We start from the raw sequence: 14063 nt of genomic DNA on the forward strand, positions 1-14063 counted from the left end.
AACGTTATCTAAACATATAAATAAATACACACATATATATATATATATATATATATATATATATATAAAGTAGAATTATAAAAATAAATTTACATATAAAAGAAGAAAAGTTCTAACCCGAATACCGAAGTTTATATTTGGTTGATTGTTAAATGCTTGAGAATACTTTATGTTGTTGGCATTCATTATTTTCCTGTTCTTTCTTTCTGCTTAACTTCACTTTCTTGTAATAATTTACATTTTTCTCTGGATCTGTTTAATACATGCCACTAAGAAAACACTTTTGCACTTCTATTTCACATATATAATATACAGAACGCCACATAACACAATTACAAACAGTTACATATTGCGGGCTACTTATGACATCGCACGTAGATGTCGCCTTCGACCAATAATTTAAATCGCTTGAAAATAGCGCGTTAGAATGCATCGTGAAAAGTCCGTCACTTCGTTGTCGGACTTAGTTTACATATTAGATCTGTTAAATTACTAGTGATTAATTCGAAGATCCGCCAATATGGCAAGCTTACTAGATCTTTGCGAACAATATTTCGGTGCACGTAATTTCTACGATGTCTTGAAGATTCCGAAGACCGCGAACGACAAACAAGGTTAGTGAATGTTGGCGTCAGATGCATGACTTAACCTCTACAGCCATTGCATTTATAATTTGTTTGGAGTAAATTTGTAGTATATAGTTCATTTTTCTATAAAATTGTTATATTTAAATACAATTACGAAAAAAATGCAGAAAAAGAACAAGCTGGAGACATTATTTATTTTAATACAATTTTTTTTACTCAAAATATACGAAACGTACGAGTTTTGAAGAATTCGGTGTAAAGTAAAAATTGTATGTTTATTTTCATTTATATTAATTGTGCTTACTTCTGTCAACAGTAAAGAAGGCATATCATAAGTTATCATTACTCGTACATCCGGATCGAGTCGAAGAGAACATCAAGACTGAAGCAACGGAGAAATTTAAAGTCCTTGGTAGAATACACTCCATTCTCAGTGACAGTGACAAGCGCAAGATTTATGATGAGTCTGGCCAGTATGATGAAGAGAGCGAAGAAGTTGTGATGCGCAACTGGGCAGACTACTGGAGATCCTTATTCAAAGAAATTACTGTGGAAGATATCAATAATTATGAGAAAAATTACAAGGGATCTGAAACTGAGATCAAGGACCTCAAAAGGGCATATATGGACAGTAAGTGCTTTCTCACTTCTTTTGTACTTTGTATTATGTCTCAGATAAAAATTTTGAACAAATTATGTCATGATGAGTTAATATTTGTTTTAGGTAAAGGAGATATGGATTACATTCTAGAAGCAGTCCCATTTACTAATTGCGAAGAGGAGCCAAGATTGCATGATATAATCCAGAATCTCATAAAGAGTGGTGAGGTGCCAGAATACAAAACTTTCACCAATGAGAATGCCAAGAAGAAGCAGCGCAGGAAAAGAAAGGTTAGATATCTCCCACATAGCGCAAAAGCTAACATTGACATTGTTGCAACATTGTAGCAATGTTATTGTAAACTTCTGTGTTATATGGGTTACTATAGTTATTTTAGTTTTATAAAATATTAAAACTTGAAATATTACAAAAATTGGCAAAAGATAAGTAATGCTAAAATATCAAAGGAAATATATAGTTTATAACAGAAAAATTGTTCCGCTATTGATGAAAATAAAGAGATAAATGATTAAATTTTGATGAACATATATTCATATGATATCTAAAAGAGAAAGAATGATAAAATATGAGTTAATTTTATAATAGGAAATTAAGTTGACAAGTGAAAGAATTATGTCTCATATGGGAATATATAATAATAGAAATATATGGGAATAGATAATAATAGAAACGTCACACATATAATTTCAATCTGTGCGATACATAACATATATGATACTTATGGACTGACGTATATGATACTACTATATACAATACTTAAATGAGGTTAATGAGCTATGCATTGTTGACAAAGAAATTATACTATGTTGAAATCTTTATTTAATACTTTGTAAGTCTTTGAAATTATAATGTTCTGCTTCCATTTCGCAATTTTACCTTACAAAGCCTTTTATTTTACAAAATCTTATCTATTAAAGATAATTCATCGGATAATTTAATATTTCACTGCCAATTACACATATATTTGTTTCTTTTGCTTCGTATATTTCTATTTCCTGTACTCTTGTTTCTCTTGTTTTGCTTTTCTCTTTCTCCGTAATAATCTGTTCTAACAACGAATTTCTTTTCAAATTCGCATAATTTCTTGCTCCTCCTTTGATCAACAATATTTTAAAAATTCTCTGAGCGTCGTATATTCTCTGACAGAATGATGATTGAGCGAAATCGCTGTCAACTACGTTTCCCTCCGTTATTATCGTCATCATTGAATTATATCTCTTATAATTTACATTATGCAACACAACACCACGAATATATCGGGCTCGGTTGTGCACCTTCCTGCAAAGCAATTAATCGAGCTGTAGTAGAGAAGCGTTCGCGGGCAAGTGTAAATACGGTGCGCGACCGACGTCGTGACGTAGAAGGATAAAGCATTATACTTGCGAAACGTCATTTTGCTGCTGCGCAATTTTCTCTCCCGCATTTACACTCCACCCGCGTATCGATCTACCGTGCTATGATCGAGCGCGAATTTTAAATCGCGCCCTCCATACGCTAAACGGTCGCTTCGATCTTTTAACACTCCGCCGCGCTATTTTCAAGCTTCTCTATTTTTACCAATAGACTATACAGCTTGACGAACGGACGGACAGCCATACGGACGGGCGGGTGGACGGAAGGTAGTAGGAGAAGTGGTGGCACCGTTAGGAGGGGAAGGTCTAGTAAATAAGTAACCTGCGATTGCAGGAGCCGCCTCAGTCCGTGTTGCAATTAGCCCGAGTCTTTTGTCGTTAATCGTAATATCCGAGCGACCGACAGAGAGAGAGAGAGAGAGAATGTGTGTGTGTGTGAAGGTCCTGCGATGACCGCCGTCGCATTTCGTTTCATCCGGGCGAAATCGAAATGAACAGTGGGACGAGAGACGGTCTCCTCCTCTCCGCGACAGTTGATTAATTGAAGTTAGTCTCACCGTCCCCGCGACCTCCCGGCGGTGGTCGAGCCGAGCGAGATGGTGGTTGTTTTGGCGTTGATCGCCCTGTTGGTCGGCGACGTCGCGGCTTCGTGCCGGGAGGTGCCGAACGACGACATGCTGGAGTACCTCTGCAAGGACGGTGAGCCCGGCGACCTCGCTACCGTGCCCGAGGGCACGGAGAAGCTGCGGATCAACAGGATGCCGTTGCGCCGAATAACCGCCGACACGTTCGCCAAGTTCGGCGACGATCTCTGGGTGCTGAGTTGCTCGCACTGCGAGATCAGCGAGATCGAGGCGGACGCGTTCCGCCGACTGGTCAGTCTTCAACAGCTCAGCCTGGACAACAATTATCTGACCGCCGTGAGGGCCTCCTGGTTCGAGGGTCTGGACTACTTGACTTACCTGGACGTCAACTACAACCACATACGCGAGATCGAGGATGGCGTTTACCGGAACTTACCGGCCCTCGTGGACTTGCGGATCTCCGGGAACCGGTTGCGATGCCTGAACCTCGACGGGATGTCGCGTCTGCGGCAGCTGAAGCGGATGTTCCTCAGCGAGAACCCCGAGTTCGCCTGTCCGCACGCCGTCAGCGAGTTCTTGGAGAATCAGCGCGTCACCTTCGACCGCGATCCCGAATGGAGGAAACTCGAGCACGACGCGGTCGAGGTTCACGTGCCGCCTGCTCACGCGCGGGAAGAGGATGAAGCCAGCGTGCCCGCGTATCAGGAGAGACCCGTCGTGCCCCCGATGACGGGAGATCGGTCGTTCCATTCTGCCGAGCACTACGGCCGCCATAGGAGGCCGACCACCACCAGCACCACCACCACCATGCGACCGATCATGCTGCAGTCGCACATACCGCGAGTGGAGCCGATACCGCCGCCGAGGACATCCTACGAGGTACCGCCGGACCGACCGCTCTCCTCGCGTCCGATGATATTTTACCCGCACCCGGAGACGCCGCGAACGCCGCCGCAAGAGTCGAGGCCGCCTCTGGAGGACGCCAGGATGACCGTGGGAGTGGACGAACTGCCGCTGACGGAAGAAGTCTCGCTCTATCCGTCATTGTCTCACACGACGTACGAGAGGCCGCGAGCGTCGTCAGGGATGTCGGGACCAACCTCGGAGAACATGAGGTTCTTGGCGGGCGCCGACGGCTTTTCGTCGGCGGAGCACACGCATGTCCCGACGTATGAAATGACGTCCCAGCCGTCTACTCAGTACGCGACGCCGGAAGGATCGCCGGTACCGCTGGTGGAGTCGACCACCGAGTCAACGACGAGGCCAGACAGGCCGACGGAGCTCATCTTGACGAACCCGCCGTACGAGCCGGCGCATCCGTACGCGACATCGGAAAGATCGCGACTGCCATCTTCGGAAAACGAGATGACGACGTGGTTCGACGGACAGTCGCGCATCGCGGAGGAAATTGTCACCTACCCGTTGTACACCGCGACGCCCGACGGTCTGGAAGAAACGTCTCACGGCTCCATCGAGATGACACGGTCATGGTCGACTGGCGACCCCGGCGCGTTCGCCACCTCCCGGACCTGGTCGACCGACGACAACTCGTGGCCGACGGACGCTCCGATGGGTCGGCAAGAAACGCCTGTGTCGCGCAAGCCGACCGGAGACGGTTATACATCTGACGACGAGACGTCGGTCGACGATCGATGGTCTTCATCGAGCACCGGCGATGAAACCGCCACGGATCTGCCGGCCGAGGCGGAACGCTTGGGGACCACCACGCCGATCTCGGTCGATCGGGAGGACTACATGCACGCCGTGAGACCGCTGCATCCGCAGCCGGAGCTGATGCATTCGGTCTCGGCGGACGATTCTTACCACGCGCCGTACTACGAGTCGCCGGTTACCGTGCACACGCCGTTGCTGAAGCACCGGGAGGAACACGACGAGGGGATGACCACGGAGACGAGCACCGACTCGCCGAAGGATTCCGCGCCGCGGGCTCGGCCGGCCTCCGTGCTAGTAATGTCCATCGTCGTCGTCATCCTCGGACACGTCATCGTCGCGAGGTTTTAGCCTCGGGTCGGCGAGTGCGATTGGAACAACCTGTAGGCCGCGCGAGAGAGGAAAGATCGGGTTCGTCTGGCCGATCCGATCACGGCGACGATACGTTTCGCGTTGCGTTGTGTTCTGTGCATCCTTGCACCTGAGCGCGCATTTAATATTTAATCTTATGATTCTCTCTCCCGTAGCAATACAGGTACCTTCTTAACGACGCTTCGTAGGATTATTACGATTAACCACACGTGACTGTTAGCGACCGCAGTCGATGCGCTGGAGTGGCACTTCATCCAGTTGCTTTTCGGGAACGGCAGGCCCAGCCGAGTCCAATGCGTAGGTATAAAAGCACCTCGGAGACTCGCCAAGACTCGCTGTTTACTTTTCCCTGCCGATGTCAAGCCAGGGGCACATTCCGAAAATGTTTTCAGGGAACTTATTCCCTCTTATTTGTATCTCTGGAGAGATCGGGAGATTCTCTGCGTTTTTATTAGACCTCGGAGAATGTTTTTTTTTCTAAAATTTTCTCTCCCCTAGTATTATGTTTAAGATCGTTTTAGGTAGCATCTTAGGTTATTCATCTTCAGACGTTATGTGGCTTATTTCATTTTTGCTTTGGCTACGAAACTTCTGAAGATAAATGTAAGACGATCTTAAGGAAATCCTGGAGTCGTCCTGTTTTATCGCAAATTTCTTAATATTATACTCATTACTGGCTGCACCGAATTAAAAATCCTTTTGCACAATTGCAACACACACATTAATATAGACGAGGAAGACAGTTGACTTTGTTTGAAAAACAAAAAAAAAGTTAAAAGTTAAGTTGAAAAATTATATAATTTCTTTGGTTTTCAAATGAAGTTAACCGTCCTCGTCTACATTAATATATGCATTCAAATCCAGGATCCCCTTAAATATAAAATCTTATTACTATAATATAGATCCGATTTAAGAGGTCCATGTTTGTTCCACTTATTATGATTCTTATTTAACTTATTTTTCGATCGCAAGTAATTTCGCCTAAGCGTGCGAAAATAATTTTTCCGATTTCACCGAGAATCTCGCGCAAAGAACAGAAAAAAAAAACAAGAAATACGTGGGCTCTAATTCCGTCGCTGTGTTTGACGATTGATTAGTGGCCGCACATTCGCCAGTTATGAGTCTGCGCCGCCGCGCGAGTGTATCGCCGAGAAAGTCGAAGGAAATCGCTCTGAAGTTTGCTTCGATCGCTAAATTTAGACGATCTTTGATGTAATATTTCGATCGAACGCGACTTCGTTACTTGGAATTGATCCGAGACGCGGCTATGTGCACATACATACAACATAACGCGATATTGCGCCGAGTGAGAAACCGCCAACGTCAGCGGCGTCATATCGAGAAACGGGATTTTAATCGCAATTAACTGACCGACCGGATCGTCACTGCGCGTAACGAAATAATTACCAGTGTCATCGTTCAATCGCACGCGCGAACGCGCTGGTGTTACGTAACGACCTTGCGCGATCCGACCCGACACCGTTCCGTGCAAACACATTAAATATACACTGAAAGCCGTCGCTATTTCGAAGTCAAGTTCGCGCGACAGCTTCCTACTTCATTCTTCAGTGTAACAGGTGCATCCACGCGAGATTTCTGACCGCTTGCGCCAGATGGAGAGAAGAAAGAGCTAGCGATGGCTTTACAAAGCGCCGCCCTGAGATTTTCCAAACAATTCGCTCGTACGAAAGTTTCGATCGCTTCGGATTTTCTTCGATATTGAAAGCCCCTGATAATCTAAATTTGTATTAATAGGGGATTAATTATGTACAGCGAATCGCACGTGGGTATATATGAGGATTACATCGAATGTATGTGCGAAATTATGCAGTAGTATTATATAGATATTAGAATCTCATCGTCTTGAAAGTTTCCGAGTGACGGAACGACTGGGAAACACATTTAGTTGACTCAAATAAAATGTTTGTTTAGTTGTGAAAAGCAAAATTTGATTCTTTGAACCAAAAGTTAGGTTCACGAAAACCTTTGCCATTTTCGTTTCAGAGAACCAAACTTTGGTTCTTACAACCGAAATATTTGCCCATATTCAAAAAAGCATTTTGTTCGAATCAACTAAATGTGTTTCTCAGTAAACAAAGATTCGAATCGGAGATTATTTGAAGTCGAAAATTCTTAAAAATATTTGGGAAAAATATCTTAAAAATCTCGAAAGCTTCGGAAGTTTAAAAAGTCTCGAAAGCCTTGAAAGTTTTAAGAATCTCGAATCTTTCAAGGTTTTCACGACTTTCGAAGCTTTCGAGACTCACGAAACTTTTGAAACTTTCAAGACACTCGGGACCTCCAAGGCGCTCAAGCACTTTCCGGCTTTGAATGATATTCGGGAAGATTCTGGCCTTTGATTGATGCACTGGAAATGATTCCGATGCGTCTCGAGCCCGTCGTTAATTGTATTGCGCGACAACAGTTGATCTTGCATGCTTTCAAGAATCATCTCTGCCGATGTTTTCTCGATGTGATCCTTCGTAGCGCATCTGACCGAGCCTCGGTATATCTCTCGGGCGCATCTCTGGTGGTGCCGCTCTCGCGTAGCAGAAATCACCACGTCGCAACCTTGCCGAGCGATTGAAAACTCGTCCATCTGTTATTACAGCATGAAAAGAGAGTCGGATATTCATCTCGCACGTGTCTGCTTCCTCGCAGCATAACGTGCCGACCGAACAAGGTCTCAACCCCGCCGAGTCAATTCTTCGTTAAACGGGATTCCAAGATGATGATACAGCACGTATGACCGCGGTTAAACACGCGGCTTCAAGGCGCGCGTTTTGCTGTTGTTCGATTTACTGCTCTCAATTATTAAGCTACTTGATTTTCTTAAGCCCAAGGCACGACGCCGAGTATTCCGATCGATGTAGATACCAATTACACGTTGGAAGGTCGCGGAAAATGCTTACGTCTTCGAGTTAGTCGGATGTATGTATACGTTGACATCCTCGTGACACTTGGCGCGACCTGGAGGACAGGTCGCTACCGGGCATTCTTTTCGCGCGACAATGCTCTCCTCATTCGCGTTCGCTCTCGTGACAGTTCTCCTATGCAATCTAGGAAGTTGGCGTAACTTGGAGAGATAGAGAGAACGAGACACCGAAATCGAGGAAAATAGGAAAAGGAAGCATCATCGTACAAGAGAGAAACATTTAAATAGAGTTGTTGCTTTTCGCTGGTATCGCCAGCGTATATTGTTATTTATTGTCAACGTTACAGCGAGATGTTTGCAAATACCATACCGACGATAGTTCGGCGACGATGTAAAGCGCACCTTTCGTTTATAACCGCTGACTAATCCGTCGCGGTCGCGGAGTTACGCGTTGCGCAATGCGCCGGCATTAGGAGGCAGCCAGTTAGACGTACTTGCCAAAAATTATAAATAACGGAATTTCTTCAGCTGCGGATTATGGAGTAGGTCACGCGAGATGATGAAGTCGATGAAGCGTCATCGACGCTTATGCAGCCGGCAGTGTAGCATCGCCGAAAACGAGAGAGAGCTTGTAGCGCGCGGCCGTGAGCAAGCGAGGCCGAGTCTCCGCGGAAGTGTCTGAAAATTAACAACATACAATTTTTTCAACAGTTTTCTTCAGCAGTAATTTCCCAGAGATGTAAAATTGTTTGAACATAATATTATACATACTATAAAAATATACATATAATATTTTTCTATATATACGCAAATATTTTGGAAGAATTTTGAATACAAGATGCACGGTTACTTAAGAAAATTCAACAATATGAGATATCTGAATTTGAACGTCGAAGTTGCAAAGTAAAAAGATCAATTGTCAATTTTAACATTTTTCGTATGTTCCAGAAAGTCCATTTTTAATTTTGTGTTAAAATAACATATTCATCGTGTTACTTCTTAACACATTGAAAATGTTAATTATTTGACACAAAATAGTTAAAAAATATGAAGGAGTAGTTAAAGTAACTTATAGAAAATGTTGTCGGAACATATTTGTCCGTATGATGTGAATAAGATAAATGTTACATATTAACATTTTAATTCATGAAAAACATTTTTTTATACTATAGATTGTTTCAACGTAGCCTCAATCTTGCGTTTTTCGTACTACCTATTGCTAGTTCTGTGCCTGTCGACTGCGCTGCTTAGCGTTGCTTTTCTCAGGTTATATTAATACATGAATGAAATTAATTAAATTATTCATAAAAGAAACATTTGGTTTTCATCAATTTGACTTTCATATGTCAAAGTTTATGACCTTATTTGATGATTTATTTGAATCTATGTTAATGTTAAAAAATAACTTTAAAAAACGTTGATTTCCTAAAATAATTAAGTTAAAATAAATTCAAAATAATGCTTCATTTTTAAACGACATACATAGAAATATCTAATTACTAAACTGATATAAATTTAATATATGAAAACATCGTGAAAATGATAACACGAGTTGTGTATGAATTTGACATTGAAATTTCAGTCAAAAGTCGGTAACTCAAGAAAATTGTAATATTTGGACGAACGATTTTTCTCACTATATATTCTCCTTACTTGCAGTCACTCAATGGTAAATAGCACTCCTCAATATCTCGACGTTGTACGATATTTCTATTGTCATTTTTTAACGTCAACATTATTTGTGCCTGCGCGATGTTATTGCCGTCAAAAGCGGCGTTTCGATTGATTCCTCCCTGAACCGTTCCTGCTCGAATCGTTTTTCCGTTTACAAGTTTACCGGCTCTCGCGAGCGCAGACGGCTTGAAGTATGAATATATTCTCTAACTGGCTGCCAATCTAAATCAAAGTCTCGTCGCTTCGACCTGGCGATCGTTGTACCGGCGCAACGTTGGCATCGTGCCTCCGTTTATCCATCTAAGCCGCGCTCGTAAGCAATGCATATCCGGTTGCTCACCCGATAGAATCGATGACCCCCTCCTTTAAAATTAACCTGCTCCAACACATTTAAGAAGGAAAAAGAGAGAGAGGGGGAAGCTCGTTCCTCGTCCATCGCTCAGCCGTGCGTATGCGGGTCGCGTGCGCGCGATGGACTCGCTGATAAACTCGAGAGAGAATCGGCGCGTGGCGCGTGTTTCGGAAATAGGATAATGACGCAGATCGCGTTTTCGCTCTCGTTACGAGCGGGTTGCAATCAATCCCGTCAACAGGCACGCACTTGTACGTCGTGTACGGTGCTATTATCAGGCCGTGAGATCCGTTTCTCCGCGGCGAGTCTGGATCAAATTATATGCCGGAGTGGTGCGGAGCCGCGCTAAGCCGAGTCGCTCGTGTGCGGCGCGAGTTGGACAGTAAACAGCCATCGGGCCTCTTCACGCTAATTGCATCTCTCGATCGGCTTCTCTGATTTCAGTGGGCGAGGGAGGCGGCGGAAGCCGAGCGTCTGGAGCAGATGCTGAAGATCGAGAACGAAGAGAACGCAGCTGCGAATGATCTCGCATTGGTGATCCAGAACCGCAACAAAGCTCGCGCCAGTCAATCGGACAGTTTCTTCGACTCTCTGATCGACAAGTACGCCAAGAAGGCTGAGAAGCCGACGACGAAGAAGAAGAAGGCCACTCCCGTTAAGACCACGAGGAACACCAAGAAGAAGGCGTAGAAACCAAGCAAGAGTAACGCTCGCACACATCCCATCCTCTGCCCACCTTCTGCATCCCCGCCGTGTCTTCGAAGATTTCGTCCGTCGTGGCGTTGTAACCCGCAGCCGACGGACCCGTTAGTTTCTAAACTATTGACGGTTGTGTTTAGTTTTTCTAAGTTCACTCGCAGCGCGACGATTTTGTCAAGTGTCATCGTGTAAATCACGCGCGCGCGCGCGCGCACACGTGCGTACGCCAGCGCGAATGTAAACATATAAACGGACTAATTTACATGTTTCGATGTCAGTGCGATGTCAATTAATTGCGCGAAACGCGCATTAAGCCATCATGTGGGTTCCGTTTCTCTATGTGAATGCACGCGATGGCCCCGGTAGAGATACAAAATTGTACACTTTATATAAAACCGGATGTATCGTACTGAGAATCATGATACAATAATATCCTTGAAACGAAAACCATCCCTCTGTGTGTTACCCCCTGGCCCAGCTCTTGGAACACGCGCGACACAGTTCGTCGCGGAGAGGAATTTTTTGCCAGCGCAGCAAATTATTTGCTGTTATATAATGAGAGAAAAAAAATTTATTTACAGCAAAAGATTTGTTAAGAGTATTAATTGCTAACTATATCAAACAAATTTTACCGTTGTCGCAACGACGTTTTGCTACAACAGCAAAATTATTTTTTCCGCCTGACAAATCTTTTTGTTGTCACTATAGTAACAAATAGTTTGCTGTGCCGGCGAAAACTTTTCCTCCGTGCAGGCTTCCCTTGGATGTTTCTCGATGAGAGACGCGTCCAAGAAGTAAGGACCGATCGTGTTGAGGTCGACATCTACGTTTCCTGCCAAGGTCGATCATCTCTTCACATTAAAGAGAGCGTGATCGTAATTTTTTTAATACGAGAATATTTTACCCCGATTTGCTTCGGATTGCAGCCGAAGAGTGTAAAAGCAAAAAAAAATCATGCTAATTGCGAAATATAATTTCGATGATGTGATTATCAATAAGTTCGATGGGGATCTGTAAGATTGAATTCGCATCGAGCGATTTCCGTCCGTTTTTCTCACCTCGAGCAATTTTCGAGCGATTCGCGTTTGAGTATTGACGAAAGCACAAAAGACATTATGCAAAACTGAGAGGGGCTGAAGTTAAGCAATTTTTTTTCTTTGTCCTCTTATGTTTTTTTTTTTTCTTTCGAAGAAGATATCCAAAAGACGATTCTGCGATACGACGAGTGCCTTGGTTTGCACGATAACTATTCGGAAAAGTAATTTAAGATGTGTATAACGGCATGTTGCAATACAAATGTTTAGAAAAATCCTTCAGAGCTTTCGACTACTTGATTATACTTGATTTTTGGACGCGCCTCATTTTTCTAACATGTTCGTTATTTCGGCGTCATACATGCGAGACGCGTTCTTATGACTAGCCGACTTGCACGGCATATGTGCGATAATCGATATTTTCGACACATTTTCTTTATGTATAGTAACAAGAAAACAAATACACATATTGCGCGAGATCATTTTGGGTATAGCGTGAAAGAGAGAGAGAGAGAGAGAGAGAGAGAAAAAATAAATTTGAAAAATTTAGCATGTAGCGAATGTTAAGGTTGATCCTTCTTCCAGTTTGCTCGAGGAAAAGGAATGAAAACGGGCCGAGGTAAGTTACTTCGACGTTAACGTTGGATTTATTGACGTAAATTAAACTGTGAAAACTGGCACGAGTACTATAAATATTTAATTGAATCATCACCTTCGCACACACCCTCCCGGGGTGATATATCACCCATGACCTTTGGAATGCTAAGGCTATATTATCTGTGAATGTAAGAATGTAATTCACATATACTGGCGAAATCGCGTTTTCTTCGAGCTATCGACAGTGAACAACTATATCTTTATACGACTCCTCGATAATATAGTCTATTCGATAACATAAAATTGATAAAACACGTTTAGTATTTTTCTTTCATGGTTCTTAGATACTCTCATGTTAACGAATTCGACTGATGTAATTAGCAGCGAAATAAATTACACGTCATTTTACTGGGCTCCATTTCTGTCGGTTTGAGCGGCAGCTGTCAAAACTGTCACGCTCGTGAGAAATATATGGAGAAGTTGAGAAATTTATTTCAGAGAAATTTATTTTCATAATGAACTTCAATTAGGCAATTGCCAAATTGTTTACTTAATGTCGCTTTGTTGATTTGATTATATTTTATTACGAGTTAATTTTAATATTATATATTAATTTTATATAAATCTCAAAATCTCATACAATAAATATTTTAATAAATTTTTTATAATATTTTAAGACGAAAGTTTTAATACGAAAATGTCGTCGAGGCTGTAATAGTTTTCAAATGAAAAATGATCAAAGGTTATAAATAATGAAATTTCGCGCGCTCAGAAATGTCAAGACGGATAATAATAGAGAATATTATAATATGTTAAAGATGCCTGGTTCCACCATCATGGTTTAAATCTAATCGACGATTAACCAATCGTATTGACCAATTAGCCTTGTTGAACTTATTACCTGTTTACGGGTAAACAGAGGTAAAGATAAACAATGACCACAAAAATAGTGCTATAGTAACTTTTATATATAATGATTCCAATTAAAAATATTACTAACACATACTTGAATTCCTATGATGCTCATCAAAACTCCATAACACAATATTATCTGAATTTGCGCGACTTTAGATTGCTCATAAGGCCACATTCCAATTGTGAGCAAAAGTATCCGATTGATGTTCAAGTCACAAAAGAGGAAGTGCGAATAATATGAAATATCTTAGGCTTTTCTTGAGATAACTTAAAAACTATTAATCGAACTTAGTTTTCACCAAGTTGTAATGCTAAATGTTTGTTACAACGTGTTTCTCTAACAAATTTCGTTTATCTATAGTGAATTTAATATTATATCAATGTTTCCGAAGGTAAATTTTGAAAGAGTAATATGGAATAGGTTAAGTGATACAGAATTAATCTTGCTAAAAAAATTTTTTCTCGTATTTAGATGCATATTAATGATCAAATAGTTGGTAATAATTATTATATTATATATTTATTATATCATCATCTATTATATATTTATATTTTTGTAGTTTCTGTTATAATAATGCTATCACGCCATATAAATATATGTCACACCATATTAGTTGCATTTCACTATTTACATTTTTTAATAACGTCACCTACAAGTTTCTTTGGCATCCTGAAAGGAAAAAACAATGAAGAATAATATGCTATATACTCATAAAAAGTAGTGGATAA

General features: G+C 42.1%; 2 protein-coding genes across 4 annotated transcripts; one reads left to right on the forward strand and one right to left on the reverse strand.

Moving 5' to 3' along the window:
• The first annotated feature begins 401 nt into the window (after positions 1-401).
• Positions 402-12735, forward strand: LOC106740812 (J domain-containing protein CG6693). 3 transcript variants are annotated; one of them, XM_014612224.1, is made up of 4 exons: positions 402-614; positions 904-1218; positions 1312-1478; positions 10534-12735. In XM_014612224.1, exons 1-4 carry the CDS (start codon positions 521-523, stop codon positions 10777-10779), a joined length of 822 nt encoding a protein of 273 aa, XP_014467710.1. In that variant the 5' UTR covers positions 402-520; the 3' UTR covers positions 10780-12735. The 3 variants fall into 3 exon arrangements, with proteins under 3 accessions (XP_014467710.1, XP_014467708.1, XP_014467709.1); XM_014612222.1 differs by lacking the exons at positions 402-614; positions 904-1218; positions 1312-1478 and adding an exon at positions 2897-5485 and having other exon boundaries at positions 10534-10622; XM_014612223.1 differs by lacking the exons at positions 402-614; positions 904-1218; positions 1312-1478 and adding an exon at positions 2897-5489 and having other exon boundaries at positions 10534-10620.
• Positions 1902-2735, reverse strand: LOC106740813. Its single transcript, XM_014612225.1, has 2 exons — positions 2589-2735; positions 1902-2487 (listed from the first exon to the last, which is right to left on the reverse strand). Exons 1-2 carry the CDS (start codon positions 2630-2632, stop codon positions 2121-2123), a joined length of 411 nt encoding a protein of 136 aa, XP_014467711.1. The 5' UTR covers positions 2633-2735; the 3' UTR covers positions 1902-2120.
• Positions 12736-14063: the final 1328 nt, after the last annotated feature.

Source organism: Dinoponera quadriceps, unplaced genomic scaffold (assembly GCF_001313825.1).
Source record: "Dinoponera quadriceps isolate SergipeBrazil2010 unplaced genomic scaffold, ASM131382v1 scaffold591, whole genome shotgun sequence".
In the NCBI taxonomy this organism is placed as follows: domain Eukaryota; kingdom Metazoa; phylum Arthropoda; class Insecta; order Hymenoptera; family Formicidae; genus Dinoponera; species Dinoponera quadriceps.

Excerpts from the sequence above, each read along its gene's own strand:
- LOC106740812 (XM_014612222.1), top strand. The coding sequence starts at position 3,158 with ATGGTGGTTGTTTTGGCGTTGATCGCCCTGTTGGTCGGCGACGTCGCG.
- LOC106740813 (XM_014612225.1), bottom strand. The coding sequence starts at position 2,632 with ATGCGGGAGAGAAAATTGCGCAGCAGCAAAATGACGTTTCGCAA. Across the intron at positions 2,488-2,588 it reads AGCAAAATGACGTTTCGCAA|GAAGGTGCACAACCGAGCCC; the intron begins GTATAATGCTTT and ends ATTGCTTTGCAG.